The following is a 24806-nucleotide window of genomic DNA, read 5'->3' as shown; positions in this document are numbered from 1 at the left end:
GTATTTATAGAGGTGATAGAGCGGTGGTCTTTTTGGGTGGTTACTCATTAACTTTACACAGGAAACAGGCATGTTGAACAGAAGATTGCATTGTGAGTAGCTTTGTTACCCAAATTTTAAACCTAGACCCAAGGATAGTTTAGTCTACTAATATTAAGGATCTAAATCCAACTTAAATATTTTGTGCATCTGTGTGTCTCATTACTTATACTGTTTCTAAAGTGTACAAGGAGCATCCGCAGACATTTTTACAGCTTGTGATTCAGCTGAAAGAGAAAAGCTCCTGACAATGCTTCCCTCAATGACCAGATTGACCTTTTAATCTAAAGGTTTATTGGAAGTTGTTGGATTTTTACACTCTCAAGAGTCTTAAGGCTTAAAATTGTGTACTCACATACTATAACAAATATAGAATTAACCAAACAAAATTAAGTTACTAGGTTACTTATTTACATTATATTGTAAATAGATTCTTTCTCTATAGCTTCTTTAAATTAATGAAGAGGATAGGCTCAACAATTCTTGACGTTTATTAAGGGAAATGGACATTATTTGTTGTATTCTGAGTTTAATGTGTATGTCTGCTGATTAATACTGCACACTTACCATGAACTAGAACTACACTATGTTATTATTTTCAGTCATTCTGATAACTGCCACATTTAGTGCAATTTCTTGCATGAAATTAAAGAATTGTAAGTTCATGTCTTAGATGCAGACAGCAATGCCAATTCACTTTGTCTTGCATGTGTCAGAGAATTTACACAAACCAGAGATCTAGTAAACAGTAGGGAAGCTCTTCTTGACACAAAAGACAATTGTTGCAACTTGCAAGATGATGGTAGGAAGCTCACCACTGGCACCGACGACACCGGACCAAACAAGGGCGGGGGTCCTGTTCTAAAATTGCCAACACATATTTGTGCTTTTGTGTGCAGAGAACAAACACTAAAGACTGTTAAGTAATTCATCTTGCAAAAATTATCTTAAACAAATTGACTTGTCAGGTTCAGTCTAGTCAAACATGGCCACAAATCACCCCAAAACGAAGCTACAGGGAGAGAGAAAGACAAGAATACGTATGCTGTTCGAACCAAACAGCCAACAGTTTTCGAAGTAAAATATAATGATCTTTTGTTCAGTGATATCTAAGGGGAATCGTTTGAGCCATGTTACCTGGCAACCACAATAAACCACAGGACAGCAGTTAAGAGAAGCCAGAAAAACCTGAAATTCCTTGTTTTATAGAGGCTCCTGATGAGAACTCACAACCCTTCCAACCCAGTATTTGCCAGTATCTTGATTTGCTCACTGGATTCTATGTAAGTTACTGAAAAGCTTAAGTTACACTGAATGATAATGATTCATTTTGTTCTTAAGTCGCATGGTTCAAACTTACAAGAAAATTATCAATCAGAATCGTTTTACTTATTTTTAGGGAAGTGTTTTTTGACGTGCGTTTGCAAATATTGCAGACTACGTTTAGTTAGTTGCATTGTGGGTAATATGTAGGCTATAGCCTGTAAACTGTCATATTCAGGTTGTCAGGCGTGGCCATGTTTAAGGATTATATACGCCTTTTTAGGATTTTACAGTAACATTAGAGAAGCACTATGCTCCCTGAAGGGATTATGGAACATATCCTACAAGCCAACTCCTAGGGTCCTTCCCAGAACCAGTCAAACTCTCACCAGCGAATATACACCAAATATTAATAATGATACAAATCTTTTTGCACATAGAATCATCACGAATGGACGTTATTCCTCGCGCGTGGTGGGTTATGACGTCGGTTCTCTTCTGAAACGCATCATAATCTGGCAACCCATCATCACAGTTCCTCTCTCAGCGAAGCTAAGCTACATCACTGCGTTTCCCATCACTGCTGGATAGAGCACCAGAGCCCTCGGATCAACGCGCAAAAATAGTGCGGGGGAAATCTATTAAACATCACAGGTAAGCGCTCGTGTTTTTCACGATTGAATCCTTTGTTGCCTTGTTTTTTCTAAGCGCAAAATTGAGTTTGCGCGTTTTTAGAGAGTGAATGCTAGCCGTTAGCACACTTTCGCATGCGGGGTTTTTAGCGCCGCGCCGGTGTGTTGAAAATCCTCACAGCTGGAAAGTAATGCTTAAGCTGTATTTGGTTTAAATGCGCAGATTTGATTGAGAAATAACATTTTGTTTCCTTTTCAAATCGGTGACCATAAATAGTTTTTTTTTCTTCGCTTAAAGAGTTCGTGGGTATATTAAAAAATATGGGAATGTCTGTTGAAAGACTTTTATTGCAGTGTGTATTCTTTATTAATAATGTACAGTTATTAAATATGTATTTATTGGATTCCCCTATTAATTGTCTGCAATTAGGCCTATAGTGATTGTCATCTCCCCATATGCTTTCAAAACACCTCAAGCTTAAATAAGGAAACGCTACAATTTGTGCGACCGGTGAGGTTAAAATGTTACTTTTTAGGGGGAGCCTGAGCTTCTTATTAAATGTGACGCATGTGTCATTTTTTTCTCGCGCTCAACGCGGCAGTGGTGATGATTGTGATAACGTGATTCATCCCAGTGATTCGAATCTTTTGCTCTCCAAACGACTTGTTCAGCTGATTCGTGCATTCAATCTTTCTGCACGTTACGGCGTTATGCCTGTAGGTGGCGACAAAAGTGTCTGCCTTTTTGCTTTTGAGCGAGTCATTGAGTCATTTACTCAACTGATTTGTTAAAACATTACATTCGTTCAGTTACAAAACAAATCCTTTATTATATCCTGCATATTTGCTAAACTACTAAGCGACTCCAAAAAGAGCATAATTTCCATCCACTTTATTAACTCTACATGTAATTCTTCTGCCTATTTTTGATGTGATGTACATTGACTCTCGTGGTAAACTGAATGACTTAAATTATAGCCTACCTTTTCCAGTATGTTCTATATAGTAGTTAACATTTGAAGTGGATCAAAACCTTTCATCAAAGTTATACATGAATTATGAACGATAACCGTTCTTGTCTTTGGACAACTTTGATGAACTTTTTTGATCCACTTCAAATGTTGACTACTGTAGTATGAATGTAATCTGGACGGACTACATTCACCACATTGTCCTTATCATTTGATCTACTAGCATCAGTTGCGTTTGCTTACATTGCCATTCACAAATCATCTACCGTTGCCTCAAAATCTCACTGGAAGTAAGTCATCTGGGTACTTTTTGCCTACTGTTTTATTCCGATATAGCCTACTACTTTTGTCACATACTGTTTTCGCTTACTATATAGTAGGGAAGTATGAGTTTTCGGATGCAGCCAGTCACTCTGAGTCAGACTCAAAACGCTGACTTGTTCAGTAAAGGTGTATTCATTCAACAAGTCCAACCAATGAACAGCTCATTCCCATACTCAATTGTTAATTTCTTGTTCCATAGTTTTAAAGATAGAGAAAGCAGTCATGCGCTTCAAAACAGAGAGGAAAATATGAGTTCTTGGAAGTTAATGAGTGATTTGTTCACTTAAAAGATTTGTTTTGATTTGGATGGCAGGGCTTATTTGAACAATTTCTGTCTGTATCCCTGATTTTTCTATTTTTAAAATAGTTCATTGCATATTTTAGTAATGCTGTTTCGTGTGGATGAACATCCCCACTGTGATGTTTTAATAAGGATCACAAGATGCAATGGCAGTGCAGTCTTGTGACAACACCAATTTATTTACTGTCACTGTATCTTTGAATCTGTACTTCTGTACTGAGGTCTGTTGGTGTAATGTTTTGCTATACACACGATATTCGATCCCATTAGCTTTGAGTACTTTTAGTTAGGCTCTTAATGGAAAGCTTTTATGCTAAAGCACTATTGACCACATTCATTCTGTTGATGGTATTTGTTTACCTCTAACTTGTTACAGTAGTTCAGTTCCTCAGGTGCCCATGTGACATTAATTATTCAAACTGAGGATGTGGGATCTAGGATCAATTTGCATCTGGTGTACATGAAAGTGACATGATCATGTCAGGTGTTCCCATATAGAATTCGGAAAATGTTGGTGAGATTTGCATTCTTTCTCGGGTGAGCGATAGGGATGTCACGATAAGGAAATTTTCACAACGGTATATAAACTTCTGACAATATAGCCTACTCTTTTAGGTCTCTTTTGAATGCACGCTTGCTTTTCACTTTTGCTTTTCAATTCATGATCAAGCATATTCTGTGTAAAGGAAGTGGCAGTACTACTACTGACCACACATTTTACAAGATTAAATTGCTCGACGCTCAGGATCTGTTGCGCACCAAATCCTCCTCTATCATCCTGTCAGTTATCTCTCCTTATCGTCATGTGATGAGTGAAATCTGACTGTGCTGTGACTCTGCAGCTCGTGCTTTATGGAGCAGAGTAGAGTTGTCAAAAAGTACTGACATGTACTGAAATTTAAAAATGTGACTATACCAGCATTTCCCTCAAGCATTTTGAGCACTGTTGAACAGATACTTAAAGGGATAGTTCACCCAAAAATGAAAATTAGCCCATGATTTACTCACTCTGAAGCCATCCTAGGGGTATATGACATTCGTCTTTCAGACGCATACAATCGGAGTTATATAAAAAGTCCTGGCTCTTTCAAGCTTGATAATGGGAGTGAATGGCTGTTTGTCTTTGGTAGTCCATCAAAGCGAATTTATTCATGATTAAAGTGCTCCACGCATCTCCGGGGGTTAATAAAGGCCTTCTGAAGTGAAGCGATGCGTTCGTGTAAGAAAAATGACGATCGCGACTGCCCAGTCCTGTTTGTTTGAACCGCAAGAAGCGTCAATTGCCGTCATTACGTTGTGCTTAAGTTCAAGGGTTACTCTTTTGGCGTAAATTGGTGCGTACAGCCGTCTGCTGGAAGCTAGTTATTTTAGTTGATAAAGTTTTAAATATGGATATTTTTCTTACACAAACGCATCATTTCACTTCAGAAGGCCTTATTAACCACCGGAGACACGTGAAGCACTTTAATCATGAATAGATGCGCTTTAATGGACTTCCAAAGACATACAGCCATTCACTCCCATTATCAAGCTTGGAAGAGCTAGGACATTTTTTAATAAAACTCCGATTGTATTCGTCTGAAAGAAGAATGTCCTAGGATGGCTTGAGGGTGAGTAAATCATGGGCTAATTTTCATTTTTGGGTGAACTATCCCTTTAAACACTTCTGCTTAGCCATTGTGTTGACGTGCTCAACATGTCTGTGATTGGCTACAATGATCAACGACATCTTTGACGCTCTTCACCGAGCGATTACAATACACACAGTTGCGTTTAAAGGGTTAGTTCACCCAAAAATGAAAATTCTGTCAGTAATTACTCACCCTCATGTTGTTCCAACCGCGTAAGACCTTCGTTCATCTTCGGAACACAAATTAAGATATTTTTGATGAAATCAGAGCTATGTCTCACTCCTCCATAGGCTGCTATGTGACCGAAATTTGCTGGCCCAGAAAAGTTATTAAAGAGATCGTTAATATAGTCCAAGTGACTCCAGTGGCTCAATCTTAAGTATATCAAGCGACGAGAATACTTTTTGTGCGCAAAAACAAACAAAAATAACGACTTTATTCCACTTTTCATTTCCTTCTCTCTGGGCCTCGTAGTGTTTTTGCGCTGCGTGTCTGTGTTGCACGTCATCACGCATCACACACATGACCGGCGTCGGCCAATAGTGAGCCTACGTGGTGACGTGAACACAGACGCGCTGCGCTAAAAGACTACGCGAACCAACTAGAGGCCCAGAGAGAAGGAAATGAAAAGTGGAATAAAGTCGTTATTTTTGTTTGTTTTTGCGCACAAAAAGTATTCTCGTCGCTTGATATACTTAAGATTGAGCCACTGGAGTCACTTGGACTATATTAACGATCTCTTTGATGACTTTTCTGGGCCAGCAAGTTTCGGTCACATAGCAGCCTATGGAGGAGTGAGACATAGCTCAGATTTCATCAAAAATATCTTAATTTGTGTTCCGAAGATGAACGAAGGTCTTACGCGGTTGGAACAACATGAGGGTGAGTAATTACTGACAGAATTTTCATTTTTGGGTGAACTAACCCTTTAAAAGCAGGCATCTATTAGTGGATCCCTAATATATACCATTGTAGCCAATCACAGATATGTTGAGCTGAAACTCAGCTCAGAGTTGTTCAACACAATGGCCAAACAGAGACAAATATGTTGAGCGCGTCAACACAATGACCAATCAGAGGTGTTTAAGAATCTGTTCAACAATGCTAGAGGGAAATGCTGGTATCATCACATTTTTAAAATTTCAGTACTTTTGACAACTCTATAGCAGAGCAGTCCGCTCTCAGTAATATAATTTCTATAAAAAAAGCAAAACGACTGTAGTGGGCAAGTAATGTAATCGGTTTACGGCTGAACACCATGTAACATAGGTATCAACGACTACCGCTGCAAGCCTAGTGAGAGATCAGCTTTCAGGGTTAGAAAATGCCAACCTCTCTATAGGGACTGATTTCTTTTGCCCACAGTCCCTGAACTTTCTTTAAGCTTTGCTCCCTGACAGTTGGACGCTGTTTAATGCCAGTGTCAATGCAGAGGCAGCTTTCGGTCCTTAGTCAGAGAAGTGCTGAGTGGCTCTTGGAACGAAAGCACACTGCACAATGTCTTGTCTCGCCTTCTGGAATAATCCACCTGACCCCCACAATTAAACCAGCATTTATTAGTTCTTGATTGGCTGCTTGCCCTTAAGGCAAGTGCGTCAAAATAACCCATGCACTTCACTAAATTATTTTAAGAGACTTTTTGATGCAGATTATACCCTGCAAGTCTGGAAAGAACCCAGGATTTGCTGCCATAGTGTCAGACTCTGGGGTCCATGCAGCTGTGGAACTTGGCACCAGTGTTATGCAGGAAACAAAACAGCACATGGTCAGCGGGAAGTTTTTACACTGAGTGGCCTGTTTACGGAAAGGATCGTATGATGTGGCTGGACGCATCAGGAAAAAAGTGCTAGGCTGAGATTGAAACAACATATATTGGGTCAAACCACCGTGTGTTATGCACTCAAAAAAAAAAAAAAAAATTTCCCCGCCAGCGTTTTTGACAAAAGTTGCCAGCCACTGGCAGCATTTTTTCACAGAAGTTTAAAAATCTGTTGTTTGAATATCTGAATATTCAATATGTCAAAAGAAAGAACAGACCCACTGCTTTTAAACAAAAAAAACAACGTTGTAGTCTATTGCTTTTTTATCGAATACTCGAACATTTTTAGCAAAAAGCTGAGAAAACATGTTTTTGTCAAAGACTACATTCGGATTGGATACAGAATAATGATCAAAACATAGATGGAGTAGATCGAGTCCATCAACGCCCCCAAAGCTTCACAGTCCTGTACCTAGTCCTGCGTCAACATTTCATTCAGTAACATTAGGCAGTTTTGATTTATATGCTGTTTAATGTTGATGATCGCATTATATTACATATGCATATGATATCGCTTGTTTCTGCTTCTTATTTGTCTGTGTTTTGATCAGGAGATTCAGTACTCTTTCAGAAGATTACCGTATTATAGTGAAAACACAGAAAGCCGGAAATTTCCGTCAATGGCGGGGAAAGAGTTAATAAACTAAATGTTCATTCTGCTTTAAAATTAAGTTTAGTCAACTCAAATATCCAAGCTGTCACTTAATGCAACTTCACTTTTCAAGTTGACTAAACGTAAAATTTTAAGGTGAAACACTTTTTTACGGTGTGTTAAAGTGAGCCTTAAAATTGTTCTGATCAAACACTGAGTGAGATTAGATAGCATCCTATATTTTTTGGGTCATTTACATTTGACCCACATACTGTTTTTAGGCTTGCCAACTTTTTAAACTTGTCAGTTAAATGATCTAGTCTGCAGTACTATCTAATCATCTATGCCTTCATTTTCCAATGTTTATTAGGGCTGTCTTGGAGGTTTTTAATGTAATTACTAAATTATATGCTTGGAAATGTATTTTAAAAAGTATTGTATATATATATGTCTTTAATGTAACTTTTGATAAGTTTAAAGCATCCTTGTTGAATAAAAACATATCTTTAGTGTTCGTGAATACTTTGACTGGGCAAGAAGAAATCTGAAGTAGAAAATTCTTCACTGATATTTGATTACATATTAACCCAGTATCTGCTGTGGATGAGCTGCTGTATTAGCTTGTTATCAGTGGACAAGAGATAAGAATAGATAAGAATAATAAACTTGTGTATTTTGTTGTGATATACTACGGCATTCAATTTGTCCAATCAAATGATGAAATGTGAAACATTTTCATTCGATGCACCTAAAGGCCATTTAGGAGCTCTTTTATTGACCCAGCTGCGCTCCTGAATAGTAATACAACACCGCCTCTTAAGTAGGCATCACAGATTTTTTTCAAAAGTCTCAGGCGGTTCAGCCTTTAGTGCCATGCAGTAATTGTGGACTGAGATCTTGGCAGGAAAGGAAGGAAGTGAACTCAATGAAATATTTACCGCAGACTAACGAAACTGCACGATTTGTAGAAGCAACATAGGGTAACATTTGATAAAGCAAGAGCTTCTTTACAGTTCTCTATTTGGGTGAGATCCCTTGTGAAATGTGTGCATATTTGCAGTGTGATACCATGTGGCAATGTTTCTGTTGGTCTTTTTCAGGGGTGTAACAGAGGAGGGAAGGTGCACTCAAGATGGTCACCATTCCAGAGTACTACGAGGGGAAAAATGTTCTCATCACAGGGGCTACAGGCTTTATGGGGAAAGTACTTCTGGAGAAGCTGCTACGCTCCTGTCCCGGTGTCAAAGCTGCTTATGTGCTTGTCCGGCCCAAAGCAGGACAGGCACCCCATACCCGTATCTCTGACATGATCAACTGCAAGGTGAGTAAGTGCAGGCCTGGAAGATTGTTGGGGACCTTGGTTTGGTTTCTCAATTCGGGTATTTATTTATTTAAATTTGACTGTGTTCAGTTATACATTTGGCATAAAACGAGATGATGTAGAAAATAAGTCAGCTCTTGAACTGATTTTTCTTTTTCTTTTTTATCAAGTGAACAATTATTTCAACTATGCAGTCATTTTAGCCATTTGGAATCAAAAGTTTTAATTCAAAAAGCAAAATATGATTAGAACTTGTTAAATCTATTACAATTCTACTGCTCTTATTTTTAGTTAAAATATTTATGTAATGATGCATGCAAGCAAATTGTTCAAGATAATGAATTGAACATAACTCTAAGTTTAGGTTTACATCAGAGACAAATAAAACTAGAGGAATGACAACATGATTATTTTCTGTGTTATTTTAGTATTATTTATATATTATAGTGTTTATTAATATTTTGAATTTTTATACTTTTTTGTCATTTTTATTAGTGTATATTATGCATGTTTATTAGTATAGATTAGTAGGCCTACTGAACGAATAATCATATCGCAATCGCGATGTCAAGCCTATGCGATTATATGACGATATTTTGATCTCATTCAGCGTGAGACTCAGGCCCCGTCCACACTACTGCGTTTTCGTTTAAAAACGGAGACCTTTTGCTACGTTTGCACCTCCCGTCCACACTAAAGCGACAAAAACGGAGACCCAAAATGGAGAAGTTTAGAAACGCTGCCGACCCGTTTTTCGTTTTAGTGTGGACGGGTCAAAACGGAGGACTTTACAAACGATGACGCAGAGGCTCACGCTCGGCTCTATGATTGGGTGTCATCGGTCATGGAGTATACACAGGTAATATTCAGTACCAGTAAACTTCACCTGCTGGAACAGTTTCTTACAGTAAGAAACTGCCGCGTCTCAGGCGCGGCTCGCGCGGTAAACGCGTGTGCATGCTAGAAATAGAACCGACGCCTATTTTTCATGCGACACGCAAGTGTGTTGGAAGCGTTTCCAGGCAAAATAGAATAGGAAAATATGTTTATATATCATTTTGACACAAATACATATTAATAAATGACATTTTGATGTTTGAAAGCATTTTTTACAGTCTATGTTTGAAAGTCTCTAGGTTTACACCGGCACGCGCATGCCCAGTGTTGGTGAATGGTCACTTGATCCGCGTTTTCAGTCGTTTTAATGCGGACGGAGATCAATTCTAATACGCAGCTAAAACGCTGGTGTGGACGGAGATCGTATTCGTTTTAATTCTCCGTTTTTAAACGAAAACGCAGTAGTGTGGACGGGGCCTCAACGCAATTGACAATTTTCACACACACGTCCATTTCTCAAGCAGAGAAAAATCGCAACACTGACACCGATAGACTAGACAGAGCAGGTTACTTTTGATATGAAACAAATTCTCACCTCTCAGATTCTGTAAATTTTATTACGAAATTCAAACAATAGCGTTTTGACGCTTGTAAATGTGACGTGACAGATCGTGGTCGTGAACCGAACGTCTCTTACTCTTTTCTAGTTAATAGTAAATAAACACGAATGAACGTGTTGAAAGATACAGTACAACTTATCGAAATGTTTATGCCTCATACATAATATCGATCAATCAGTGTTTTTCAACCGCAGAAAGAGGTCAATAAAACAGCTGGAGAACAATGTCATAACGTTACATTTACCTCAGGAAAGCCATTTGATAGCACGTTAGTTGGCTGGACAAATTTTTCTATCTAGTATTTTGCTAAATATGTGCACTATATTAAATATTTATTTTATTTTTACTTATATCATTAAAGGTGCATTGCGCAACTTTTCATGTTAAAAATACCCGTTTTCTAACCCATACATGCTTAAAACAATTGCCTGATGGGCTGAATGAGCCCTTCTCTGATCACTGCGATTGCCTCTATAATCCTGTACAGTAAAATAAATAAGAGGAATTCGGGTCGGAATTTGAGACTGGGCGTGACGTCATGCGCGTTCACGGCACGCTCACCTGACTATGTCTGGCAGGTTTGTGTATTCGCCGCCATTCTCCGTAGAAGATGGATTCTAAGAGACCGGCTTGTAGTTCATTTCAAACACCAACGCAAACTCCACATAAGATAAAAAAAAAGAAAACTTTTGTCCGTGAGCGTGCACACCTCTGGTTGCAGTTTCGCTTGCCGCCAGAGGGGGCATAGTTCTGCAAAAACTCAAGAGACTTGCGCAATGCACCTTTAACATATTGTAACGTTGTTATTATAGCCTTGTAAAAAAACACATTATATTTAATTTGAGTTGTTATTTTTAACCTTTAATAATAATACCAGCTGACAGGGCTCTCTGTATGTTTACAGCATTAGTTGAGATTTTCTTTTTCTTGAGAAAAATGAACATGTATCTACTGTAGCTAATATTTATCCGAATGAATCGATATTGAATCAAGATCGGAATCAAATCACAAGATCTGAATTGAAATCGTAAATAATCGCAATAATAAAAACAGTAGCCTACCAGTCATTGTACCATGTAAACAATGTAACATGTTGTCACTAAACTTAAATGTTTTGACAATCACAATACACATCCTGCTTAAATGTCCCTGTGTGTCTGGACAATGTTCCAAATATCTTATTTTCATGAGCATACTTGTTCTTATTCATTGTTCTATTTATTTTATACTATTGCACTATTGAGACGATAACAAGTTTGCAGTAATGCAAAGATGTCATTATTTCATTTTGTAAAACGCTGTGCATTTAGTTGTTGCTAAATACACATTTCAGCATTATTACTAATCTGTGTGTACATTTTTCTTGAGAACCAAGAACTCATTGACTCATGAAACCATTTGTTTGTTATATCGCAATATTGACCTCAATAATCGCAATATATAGAAAACTAGTGTTCTGTTGTGGACATTTTAAGCTAAATATTTAAATATTTAAAATGTTCCTCAAAAGTCTGATGAGGGTAGTTTTCCCAGCTGCATAAGAAGTCCAAAAAAGATTTCTTAAGGAGTTTTCAGCTTCTGATTTCTCTTAATGTAGTTGAAGTCAATTCCTAAACTTTGCTCACTTCTTAATGTTTAATAGTATGGATTAATGACTAAGCCGCAGATGCACTATGTATGTGACGTCAGCATGTAGATTTGCATGGACTCTCAGGATGCTTTGAATGCTCTAGATTGCTCTGATAAGTCTTATCTCTCACTCTATTTGCTCTATACACAGTTATTATTTGCTTTTTACACAGTGTTATTATAAGCACATCTGGCCATATCTAGGTAATGTTGATAACATTGTTTCACAGGGTGTGCGTGACAGAAATGTATATGTGATTATGGTGAAAGTGATCTTGAGCTTTTAAATGTTTCAGCTTTTTGACAGACTGCGGGAGGAGCAGCCTGATTTCGGAGAGAAGATCGTGGCAGTCAACAGCGACCTGACGCAACCAGATCTGGATCTGAGCACGGAAGACAAGGAGACCCTCACAGGCTGCGTGAACATAGTGTTTCACTGCGCTGCCACTATCCGCTTCAACGAGCCTCTGAAGTAAGCCGTAATCTCCACCCACAGGACGCCACAAATCTACTGCTACAAGCTTCTTATTATTAGGCGGGGACATCACAGGAAGCAACTGAGGGACTGTTTACACAACACCATTTTCAACTAAAAACTGAAAACTTTTTATGCGTTTTGGACGTTAATTTACACAAATATTGCATATTTTTGCATATGATGCATTAAATGTATTATTTACATTTACAATAATAATAAATATCATTTTAATTACTTTTATTATTGCTATTATTTTAATTGTTCATGCTAACAATAATAATACAAGTATTATTAATGACATAACAAATGTATTATTAACAACATCAATAATAATAGTAATAAATATTACACTATAATTAAACACAATTTATTAATAATAGTGCTCAAGTAACACCGCTGGCCCAGTAAAAGGATAAAATGCATATTTTTTTGTCATTCACAGTATATATTTGCTTAACATTGATTTATTTGGATAACTCAGTAAGCTGAAAGACTGAAACTACAGTGATTGCAAATGATCACGATTAGATAACAGTCAGGTGGTTTTACAGAAATCGCTGCAGGTTTATTTTCACATCTGTTTAGTCAAAACCTCATTCTTCTGCAGTGTTACTGGAGTTCAGTGTTTTTTTTTCTTTCTGTCCTCTTTGCTGCAGAGATGCCATGCAGTTAAATGTGCTGGCCACGCAGAAGATGGTTAGTTTGGCTCACAGTATGAAGCATTTGGATGTGTTTATCCACGTGTCCACAGCCTACGCCCACTGCGACCGAGAGCTCATCGAAGAGGTGGTCTATCCACCACCTGTCGATTACAGGAAGCTCATAGACACACTGGAGTAAGTCTTCACAATACACTCTTCTTGTCTGTGGATCCTGCGATCTTATAACCAAGAAAAGTGTTGCTAATAAAAATCTTAAGATTGAATAAAATCAAGAACAGAAATAACAAAGTAACACAAAATGAACATTGAAGCTATTACAAGCATGATTAACTAAACGCAACTTTTGTTTTTTCCCTCAACTTCCTGGCTTTGTCCGACACTGACAGGTGGATGGACGACAAACTCGTCTCTTTAATAACGCCAAAGTTGTTAGGTGAGCGGCCTAACACATACACGTTCACTAAAGCCTTGGCGGAGCACCTCGTCCAACAGGAGTCTGGAAACCTCAATATCGCCATCGTCAGGCCCTCTATAGTAGGAGCCAGCTGGAAGGAACCGTTCCCCGTAAATATGCTCATTTACATTCTCAAACATCATTAAAACATACTGCCTGGATTTTGAACACCACTCTTTCTTTCCCACTCTGTCAAAGGGCTGGATTGATAATTTCAATGGGCCTAGCGGGATATTCATCGCTGTGAGTACCCACTTTGGCATTTCACTGCATTCGTTTCATTGTTTATTGGTACTTGATGTTAAAAGCTGTTTTTGTTTTTTTTGGTTGTGCAGGCAGGAAAGGGGATTCTACGAACAATGAGGGCTTCAAATAACGCTGTCGCTGACCTCGTGCCAGTCGACGTGGTCATAAACACAACTTTGGCCGCTGCCTGGTATTCCGGTTCCCAGAGGCACGCCAGGTCGGACAACCACTCAAACACCAACAGGCACACTAAATCCCTCACGCACAGATCACTGGAAAATAAAGTCATGGAATAGATGGAGCCAGTTTTCTGAAAGTGTTGTTTGTCTCCATCACAGGCCGAGAAGTATGTTGGTGTACAACTGCACGACGGGCGGGATCAATCCTTTTCACTGGGGTGAAGTTGGTATGAATCACTTTTTCAAACAAATCGCTGCATGACTCTACATTGGCCTTCAGTGCTTCACTTTCCCATTTAATTTTTGCTCTCCAACTGCAAATCGAAGAACTTGTCACTTTAAATGAATGAGCTTTAAAACCGCGTCACGTTTGAACATGCGTACGTGTATATTATGGGCGTAAGCTGGCTCATTGTTTAGCTCTGTCTTTTATGGGAACAGATTTAACTTGGGATTAACTTTAGGTTGGGGCGAAATTAGTTATGATAACCATTAGTAGATGAATTATGATTGGTGTAGTAGTGCTGTAATCATTATTGTTTTTTTCCTTTCATCACTTTATGGAAAAAGTGACGTGGCAACAAAGTAAATCTTTGTCCATTATATTATATTATTGCTGAACACATACATTTAACCCATTTTAATCAGGTAATTATAATTTTTCACTGGCCAAATCACAATTTTTATTTTTTATATTTTAAGACACCAGCAGTGTTAAAATATAATTTAACTGTCTCAAGTAATAACGCATAAAGTATTTACATTAAATCAGTTAAACTAAACGTTTGGTAATATATATTTCATGAATCAATTTCTTTTACATAAACATTTTCAGCAAATAAATAGGTTATTAATGTTATATAATACCTATAATTATATAATATATAAATGATGTAATATGTTATATATTTTATGATTATACTGTTGTATTATATTACTAAATGCTTTTTTTTTTATTTGATCCATATTAATCAGTTAATTTTAAGGGTATAACAGTTCTGTAAATGTCATTATTTGAGAATTAAATTAAATCTGTTTTTATAAAATTTTATTTTCAAAAAGACCCTTTTTAGACAAGCATGTGCCGTATGTTTTTATTTTTGTATGAATATATAAAAACTAGTAAATACCATGATGATTAAGCATTACACACACCAAAGATTTTCAAAAATGAACTCTATATTTAATACTTGGCTTCAGTGAGAACTCCTTAGTGTCTGATTTGTGTCACGTTTAGGTTGAGGGACACAATTCCCTTTTAACTAAGCGTTTGTTGGAACACGTTTCAATGCCGTTGTTAATGTTATCACAACAAACTTGTCTCTAGTGATCTCTTAAAACAGGTTTGACTCATTCTATCGCTGTGATGAGTGACTGACATTCAGTGGGACTGAAAATATTTATATCTATTTACAGATATAAATAGATATTAGAGACATTAGATGAACCATGGTACAAGAGTGTACTGAACCATATTAGGGGCTTTCACACCGGATAGTTCTAGGAACTAGCCACTAGGGGGTGGTTCCCGAAAACGAATGGTTCCCCTTGGAACGTTTTCCTGTTGCATTCGCACCGCCAGTAGGAACTTTGAAGTGATGTAAGTCGCGCTCGTTGTTGTGACTTTTATTTTGACGGCGCTGAGAACGAACAAACAGAGCTCGCATTCTCCATGTTCATTAGTTTACGATCTGTCTAACAGTCCTGTCTAATACGTTAATACAGTATATGAAAAGGTATTAGCATATGCCGTGTGGTTGATGTCCAGTGTTGCTAGCTGAACAGAAATACATGATCATGTCTAGCTTGGTCTCCTCAAAGTTGCGTTGGATTTTCTCCTCAGCGTAAAGGTTAAGAGGCCCATTTATCACTGTTTTCCATGTTCATATAGTTAGTTTCTGGAGTAAATATGTAGACTATAATCTGTGTTTTTACATAGCTTTTTTAAAAATGGCGGGTGCTGGTGTTTTGCATGCGTTCGACCAATATCAGTTCACTTTACGGTGTACGGAACTATCAGTACACTAACGTCACTCATAGTTCCTATTGTGCTGGTTTAGACTCTACTCTGAAGTAGGAACTAAATTAGTTCCTCCAAAAGAGTTCCTAGAACTAAAATCGTTCCTAGTTCCCGCGGTGCGAACGCGCCGACATCCGGGTACTTTCACCAATAGTTCTAGGAACTCGGAAAAGGTTCCTCCGGTGCGAAAGCCCCTATTGTTCACATTTTCTACTGGAACCATTTCATCCCTAATTAATTAGTTGATATTCAAATGAATGTTTATTTATAATCAGCATTGTGTTGCAGTTGGAGCAGTCCATAGGACTCAACAATACGGATTTTTTTTGTTGCCCTGCCCAAATGTTCACTGTCCAAACTAAAAAAAGATAAAATTCAATTTATTTATCAGACAGAATTAAGATAATACCTTACGAAACCAGTTATAACATAATTCGATATAAATAATATATATATAATTATTTATTATACATAAATTTGATTATTTATATTTAAATATGTTTTACTTTTTTTGTGATTAATTTAAAATAAATTACAGTTCTGTTAAAGGGATACCCCACTTTTTTTGGAAATAGGCTCATTTTACAACTCCCCCAGAGTTAAACAGTTGAGTTTTACCGTTTTCGAATCCATTCAGCCGATCTCCGGGTCTGGCGGTGCCACTTTTAGCATAGCTTAGCATAGATCATTGAATCGGACATGACCATTAGCATCTCTCTCAAAAAAATGACCAAAGAGTTTCGATATTTTTCCTATTTAAAACTTGACTCTTCTGTAGTTACATCGTGTACTAAGACCGACAGAAAATGCAAAGTTGCGATTTTCTAGGCTGATATGGCTAGGAACTATACTCTCATTCCTGCGTAATAATCAAGAAACTTTGCTGCCATACCATGAGTGCAGCAGGCGTAATGATATGACGCAGCGCCTGAAAATAGTCCCCAGCTGGACTCATTGGTTACCGAGCTGAAAATATCGAAACTCTTTGGTCATTTTTTTGAGAGAGATGCTAATGGTCATGTCCGATTCAATGATCTATGCTAAGCTATGCTAAAAGTGGTACCGCCAGACCCGGAGATCGGCTGAATGGATTCGAAAACGGTAAAACTCAACTGTGTAACTCTGGGGGAGTTGTAAAATGAGCCTATTTCCAAAAAAAGTGGGGTATCCCTTTAACTGGAGCAAAGCACTCTCGTCATTGTTGAGCCCTGGCTACTTACTAAGATGAATATACCATATATGGATGGGATGATACTTTAAAAAGGATCCCAAATACTATGCTAATTAAATGACCGTGTTGCTTTTTAACCCTGAACCAAGTCATGCGCACCTGTGCCGTTTACTGTTAAACCCGTTTTTGTCTCTTAGAGTACCATGTTACATCTACTTTCAAGAGGAACCCCCTCGAGCAGGCCTTCAGGCGGCCAAATGTAAATCTCACAACCAATCACCTTATCAATCAGTACTGGATTGCTGTAAGCCACAAGGCGCCAGCATTCCTATATGATCTCTTCCTCAGGATGTCAGGAAGAGAGCCCAGGTAAATCCGACCGCTTCGTCCCGCTTCCTCCCCCACGCTTCCTCCTCCACGCTCGGTCTAGCCATCACGTGTCGTTCTCCTCGTCTTGGGCAAGGATGCATAACCCACTCGGAGACTGGGTTCTGCACGCTTCCCGTCCACGTGTGTGCTTAGCCGTGTGTGTGTGTAGCTCTGTGTTTAAAATGCTCTTGTATGTTGTATGCCTGTATTCCTTTTCGCAGAGTACTGCATAAACATGACGTTCAAGACCAACCCCTTAGAACAGGCTTTCAGGCGCCCCAATGTTAACCTGCGATCCAACCCTTTTACCAATCAGTACTGGACCACAGTGAGTCACACCCTCCCTGCCCTGCTGTATGACGGGTTTCTCATGTTGACGGGTCAGAAGCCCCGGTAAGGTCTTCAGTACCCGCTTCTCCACCTCTTTGTCCTCCCTCCTTCCCCTCCCTCACCTCCACCACTGGGTGTTGGGTGCGTGGTGTGGCATGGCCGGCCGGCGGGCTGGGAAGGAAGCGCCCAGCCTGGCCTTCTGCTCGACTTCATGGCATCGGACAAACGCTGCTGGCCGGCTAGCATTAAAGTGCATGGAGTCCTGCACGTTTTTTGTTACTACTTTGGAAAAGGAAATGGATCCATCCCATAATTCCATCTTTATCTTATTTATTATGTTTGATTTCTTTTTCTGAGCCATGCCATTAAGTCTTCAAGAGAGGCCTTTTGGTCTACTCTTGTAGCACATGGAAACATGGAAGCTGGCAATGATGTTTTGATCAACAACGCCTGTACTCACCAAGCAAGTCGGAGTGCTCCACTCAGATCAGATACGGACAGTTTACACAAGAGTTTTCTGTCAAAAACGCCAAACTGATCAGAGAACAGCACTCAGTATAAGCAATGGGGCCAGGTACCAAACTCTCTGCTCTAGGAATTGGTTTAAGACGGGGGTTTTCAAACTGGGGTTTAAGAAAATGTTATTTTTTTACGTTTTCAAGGTAACTTTTAACCATATACAAATTTTATAATTATATTTTTTACATGCATTTAAAAAAAAATTCAATAATTTTATAAAAATTTTGAATTTATGTAAATATTTGTTTTTTAAATAATTAAAATAATTTATATTTATAAATTATAAAAAATAATTTTACACACAAAATGGTGAAATATGTCTCTTTTTTTATTTTATATTACGATTTCATTTTTTAATTCTGTTTTCCAAAGACTGTTTGGAAATCATGCGATTTTAAGATTTTTTAATTTAACTATTACAAAAAATACACAGCTGCTTGTATCTATTAAAATGGCGGTCCTTCGCAAAGGGGGAAAATTTGGGGGATCTTGGCTTTAAAAGGTTTGAAAGTCCCTAGTTTAATCCACTAAATTAAAATTACAAGGATCTGTACTTCTAATTTTACATAAAAAATAAGATGGATGCATAAGTTGGATATTTGATCCATCCGTGCAAAAATTATTTTAAGTTGCAGTGAGTAGGTGAGTTTGGTATGTGGAGATTTTTAAAAGTTGCTGTTCTAATACGATGCATGCAGTCATCCCCTATCCAACCGATCTTGATGGGAAACTGGGCGTTTCTGGACATTTCCATTTACAATTCCAACAGTGCTTTGGCAGATAAAGCCTGATCAAATTTGGTCTACATCTGGTACAGTTTATAGATGTACACAAAGAAACACAGAGAAAAAAAAAATCAAGAATCTCAAGTACACAAATGCGCCCAGGTGCCCTCCAAGATCCTTCAATGTCTTAACCGTGTGATCTTTGCTCAACCAAAACATAATGGGAATCCACAGTTGTGTTTGCCGGAGGATTGTGGTTCGAAAGTGCTGCAGTGGGATCTAACCTGAATCTAATAAACTGCAGGATGAATGGGTCAAAGAAAGTCTTCATATATTCTTTTTGACTAATTGAGGAGTTTTTTTTTTTTTTTTTTTTACCTTTGCAAAAATAAAAATAATATGCAGACTTTTGCGTACACACACAAACGTTTTTACAGTATCCAAATTTGCACTTTTTACAGTATCAATCATTTCAGCCTATTTCACAGTGTGGTTTGTGCATTGTCCTATATGCTTTACGTACTGGTTCATAAATTATTGCTTCATCAACCTATTTCAGTGTGGTTTCTCGGCCACCACAGAGTTAAATTTGTTCAAGTGGACATAAGGCCTTGAAATTAGATGTACTCCATTATTGAAAGCCAAATTTTGAGCACTTTTCAGTGTACCAATCTTTTTTTATGGACCCTCGAATTTGGCAAATAGGACAATGCACACAGCAGTATTGCGCCATCAGCCCATTTCGTGGCGTGGTTTCTCGGCCGCCACAGAGGATGCGTTAAAGAGGACATAAGGCCTTTATATTAGAGTTACTGTCCTAATGAAAGTTACATTTTGAGCAAATAGATCTCTATTAATTCCATGCACATCCATGCTCTTATTTTCTTCATAGTAAGACGACAGTAACACACAAAGGAAATGGGTTGTAGTAGCCTATACATAACCAGAAATTATAACGCACGACCACACAAAAAATTCCCGTGCACACGTGAACAGTTAGTTGTGAGCACTTAAAAAGTTTCTCATGCGCATGCGAAAGTATTAATGTTTTATTTTTGCAAAGGTCCCTTTAGGGTCTCCATAGTTCTGTGTTTTTGTTTTATTTTTTCTCTTTATTTGGGAAAGCTAACTTATGGAAGCCTCTTTTTCTCCCTAGTAAAAAATGTCAACTCTTTCTCATACTTATGACTATATCTGACAATGTGACTTGATATCTTATAATTGCAACTATAATTGTGACTTTATATGTAAATATTTCATATTTTAAACTTTATCTGACAGTTACCAGTTTTATTTTTACTCTGGGGGCAGAAATGGGCTTCGCTAATAACCTACATTTTGTTATTTAATAAAGCATTGCATGGAATTAAATATTTTGCTATCACTAAACCATCCAGATTAAATCATATACAAGCTGTGGTTTCTTAAAACTACTTTTGTAGTTTTGTAGCATTTGCTCTTATTAAATTGAATGCCCTTTTGGGGGTTTAACTCCACATCCAGCCCACTTCAGTGCTCATCTGAAGCTATGCATCTCTCCTTTTCTCCCGCTCGCTCCTTGTGTTGTTTCTGTGGCGACGCAGGATGATGAAGACAATCACTCGGTTACACAAGGCCATGATGGTGCTGGAGTACTTCACTAGCCACTCGTGGGTGTGGAACACGGACAACGTCACCATGCTCATGAACCAGATGGGAACTGAGGACAAGAAGGTGCGTGTGTGTGTATATGTACTATTAATACACTCACAGCCTGCCGTTAGCACAGTTAAAGAAGTCTCATCTGTGACTCTGAATCATGATTTACATCGGTTCAAATGTGTCCGTACACTATATTGTGAATGAAATATTCATTCAAATTCATCTCTGACTTTTATCAATGCTTGAACTCTTGAGTTGAATGTTCTTTTTGTGCTCAGGTATTTAACTTTGACGTCAGGCAGTTACACTGGGCTGAATACATGGAGAATTACTGCATGGGCACTAAGAAGTATGTTCTCAACGAAGAGTTGTCAGGACTCCCAGCGGCACGCAAACACTTGAACAAGTATGTATTAAAGTTCTCAAGGTTACCTTGAGGATAACTAATTATCTAGAGCAACAGTCACACTGAAATAGTAAATGCTGCACTGTCGCATGCAGCTGCTCAGTTTTGTCGCATTGCCAAATGTCTCTGTCGCCCATTGAACTCTATTGTAAATGAATGAAAAAAACGGGTTTATCCAGACTGAGATGCATCTGTAAAAATTGCATTGGAATCACATTTCAAACCACCTCCATATCTTTTTTTTTTTCTGCTGTCCAGACTTGCAAAAACCCATCTGGATATGCAAAAAAATCTGATTTTTGCTGGCAGTCTGAACATAGCCTAATGCTCACTTAAAAAACTGTTAAATAGAATCTAAACTGAATGGAATTAGCAAATCTCAAAATAAATACATATTTTTCATATTGTAAGTTATAATGTTTTGATGCCTAATTTCACCTTTTCATATAATTATTTTTAGTTTTTAGTGTTTTCTTTAGGGCTGTCAAACGATTAATCGCGATTAATCGCATCCAAAATAAAAGTTTGTGTTTACATAATATATGTGTGTGTATGGAGTATAATTATTTTCTATATATAAATACACACACATGCATATATATTTAAGAAAAATGTGTTATTTATATATAATATAAATTATATATAATATAAATATATATACACAGTATATACATGCAAATATTTCTTAAATATATACATGCATGTGTGTGTATTTATATATAGAAAATAATTATACACCGTACACACACATATATTATGTAAAAACAAACTTTTATTTTGGATGCGATTAATCGTTTGACAGCCCTAGTTTTCTTTAATCTATTTAGACGAAAAGGTAGGGATGCACGATATATCGGCCACCATATCGGTATTGGCCAATATATGTTCATTTTTAATGTTATCGGTATCGCCCGATAAGGACATTTGACCGATATATTAAAGCGGATAAATAATGGATTATTTCCTTCAGCTGAGACACTTCAGATGGGCACTGTTTGCCTGGATGTTTTTGAATTGCTTGAAATTTCTGCTTGAAAGTGCAACATGTGCAGCGCAAGTCTGTCGTATAGGCTGCATACAATTATAATGAGAACATCATTATAATTGTGTGCTTGGGATATGGATATTTATAAAAAATATAGATTTAGATTTATCGGCCAATATATCGGTTATCGGCTTTCAAATATAAAGAATTATCAGTTATCCGTATCGGCCAAAGTTTTCATATCGGTGCATCCCTACAGAATAGTATAATTTAATATCAGCCATGAAGTAATAATAATTATCGACATTTCAAATATAAATTAAGTGGAGATGCCATTAATATGAAATTCAAATATTTGATAAATGTATAAAAGATGATTTTTATCAATTTGTATTTTTTATTTGTTTTCTTTTCCCTTAGGCTGCGGAACATTCGCTATACTTTCAACACCATCTTGGTAGTATTGATCTGGCGCATCTTCATCGCCCGTTCACAGATGGCCAGAAACATCTGGTACTTCGTCGTCAGCTTGTGCTTCAAGTTCCTCTCCTATTTCAGAGCTTCCAGCACCATGAGATACTGAATCCACCCCAGCTGGATTCAACCCCCCCTCCCTCTCCCGACAGCTATGCACACACTTCTGCTTTGCGACACTCTGAACTCTGAGGGTCAAGCGTTCGGGCATAGTATCCGCTATCCTCCCCTCCTGTGCAAGTGCGCCCTCAACATCACAGGGTGCAAGTGCACTCAACTGCTATGTAGAAAGCATGAATTTTCAGGGCTCGAGGTCTAAGCTCTCTCAGCATAATGAGAGCAACTGCTTCGAGCGCGTTTGAGCACTTACTGTACCCGTTCCACCTCCTGAACGCAGACAGGTTGTGGGCGACGCTTGATTATTATGGTTTACATACTTGCTCATAGCCTACTTGTTGGCGCCAATGGCCCCTTTTCTAACTGTAATCAACGAAGCACAAGGAGAAAGAAAAAAAGAGAGATGGCTTTGTCTCAGCTCAGCTCAAAAATTATCTTCATCATGTGTCCTGTGTCTTTGTTAGATTCATCTATTTTGCCTTACTTCTTTCCAATTCCTCTCACCCTCTTCGAGACAAAAGGGAATTGACGTGTCACCAAATAAGCATTTTAAGCGTCTGATTCCAGGCCTTATGCTTGTCTTCACACTCTTTTCTTAGTCAGTACCATGTCATCTTGAAATATATTTAGTTGTGCTAGTTGAACTTAAGTTGGGGCCTCATGTTTTTGTGAAAGCAATCAGTCGCTTTTAATCAATCAGACTTGTCTGTTTTCCTAAAAAAAAAAAAAATGCTTGCAAACGTAAGCCTTGGGTTTTCACACGCTTAAACCTGTTGCCTTTTTGAATGAGCTTAATTAATAAACATGAGCAGAACGAATTTGCGTCGAAGGTTCGTAAAACCGTTGATGTCTAACGAACAATTTACACTATCGTTCCGCTTGAGTTTCATGAATAAAGCGCGATTATTGTTTCTTGCCATAACTTACTAGTGTTCAGGTACTGGACTTTTGTACATAAAACACGTTATCCTTTGCATAAATCTCTAAAGCAGTCTGAGGAAACCGAATATGTTGACTTTCAAAAACTCCCGTATAAAACTGTACGCAAGTCTATAGCGTCTCTACGTTCCTCAGAGCTTCGATTCCATATCAGAGGGTGACGGTTCATATTTTAACTGGATTAAGTGTTTTTCTTTCCTTTCTTCACCCGATGTACTCTGTGACCTGTCTGAATGTTGAAGTAATGTGAAAGAGCTAACGGATGTATGTTTTCTAAACCATTTCTGTGCTTCTATTTAGATGAAACACTGTAATTTAACATTGTCTGCTATCAAGTATTTTCCATGTTTGAAATTAATAGGAAGTGGTTGTTTATGACCTGAAATGACAAGTGAAAAGAAGAGATGTAAAGGCTGCTTTTATGGTCACTCGTGCTTCGGATCACAATTAATGTCAAGAACTCTTTGCACATCTTAATATAATACCAGGGAACGATGGCTTGTTACTAACTGTGTGGATTATAGATTAACTATTCTGTCTTTTCTATTAACGGTTTAAAGAACTGATAAAAAAAATGATCGTTGCCTTCATTTCAGCGCTTCTGTCAGGATCCATATTTTTATGTGGGAGTTTGAGTGGAATAGTGAGTTTGAAATCGAGTTCTGTGTATGCAGGGTCTCATCAAGAGTATTTTTTATTTACCCGAAATAGGGTGAAATAAAGACAAATATATTGCAATGTATAGTAGTCAACTTATCTTTGTAGTTTTCTTTGTGATGGGTAAAATTAGGCATCATTTGGTATTTTTGTCTCAGATCACAGCATTTTATAAAGGTGGTAATATCATTTTCTTAATTGGTCATTATAAAATGTAAGATCAAGTCGATGTCAGGCCTTGACTGGACAAATGTAGTTTGTTTCCCTTTCTTTCCATTTTGTCTGCCTTATTTATATGTACTGTTTTGTTTGTTTTTGTTTAATATCCTGTAATGATCTAAAATGTTTATTGAGAGAATTGCAATTGCCACATTAAAAAGTCAGTGGAGGGTTAAAAATCAATGGGTGCCTTTCGTTTGTAAACCAAAAGAAATAAAGAATAAACTATGAACTTA

At 37.7% G+C, this 24806-nt stretch overlaps 1 protein-coding gene across 2 annotated transcripts; it reads left to right on the top strand.

Annotated features, from left to right (window-relative positions):
* Positions 1-1615: 1615 nt before the first annotated feature.
* Positions 1616-24806, top strand: far1 (fatty acyl CoA reductase 1). Of its 2 annotated transcripts, none has more exons than XM_079859183.1 (12): positions 1616-1956; positions 8673-8893; positions 12276-12451; positions 13114-13293; positions 13506-13683; positions 13772-13816; positions 13909-14036; positions 14158-14225; positions 17387-17558; positions 20716-20845; positions 21052-21179; positions 22585-24806. In XM_079859183.1, exons 2-12 carry the CDS (start codon positions 8705-8707, stop codon positions 22745-22747), a joined length of 1557 nt encoding a protein of 518 aa, XP_079715309.1. In that variant the 5' UTR covers positions 1616-1956; positions 8673-8704; the 3' UTR covers positions 22748-24806. The 2 variants fall into 2 exon arrangements, with proteins under 2 accessions (XP_079715309.1, XP_079715310.1); XM_079859184.1 differs by lacking the exon at positions 17387-17558 and adding an exon at positions 17780-17951 and having other exon boundaries at positions 1818-1956.

The sequence above is a fragment of the Squalius cephalus genome (assembly GCF_949319135.1).
Source record: "Squalius cephalus genome assembly, chromosome: 23".
In the NCBI taxonomy this organism is placed as follows: domain Eukaryota; kingdom Metazoa; phylum Chordata; class Actinopteri; order Cypriniformes; family Leuciscidae; genus Squalius; species Squalius cephalus.
Note: the sequence above shows the minus strand (reverse complement) of the source record. Positions and strands in the feature narration are given on the sequence as shown.

What these genes read in the sequence shown, in the direction of transcription:
- far1 (XM_079859183.1), top strand. Translation starts at nt 8,705, where the DNA reads ATGGTCACCATTCCAGAGTACTACGAGGGGAAAAATGTTCTCATCACA. An exon ending in GCTGGAAGGAACCGTTCCCC is followed by an intron (nt 13,684 to 13,771) that starts GTAAATATGCTC and finishes ACTCTGTCAAAG; the next exon opens with GGCTGGATTGATAATTTCAA. An exon ending in CTAGCGGGATATTCATCGCT is followed by an intron (nt 13,817 to 13,908) that starts GTGAGTACCCAC and finishes TTGGTTGTGCAG; the next exon opens with GCAGGAAAGGGGATTCTACG.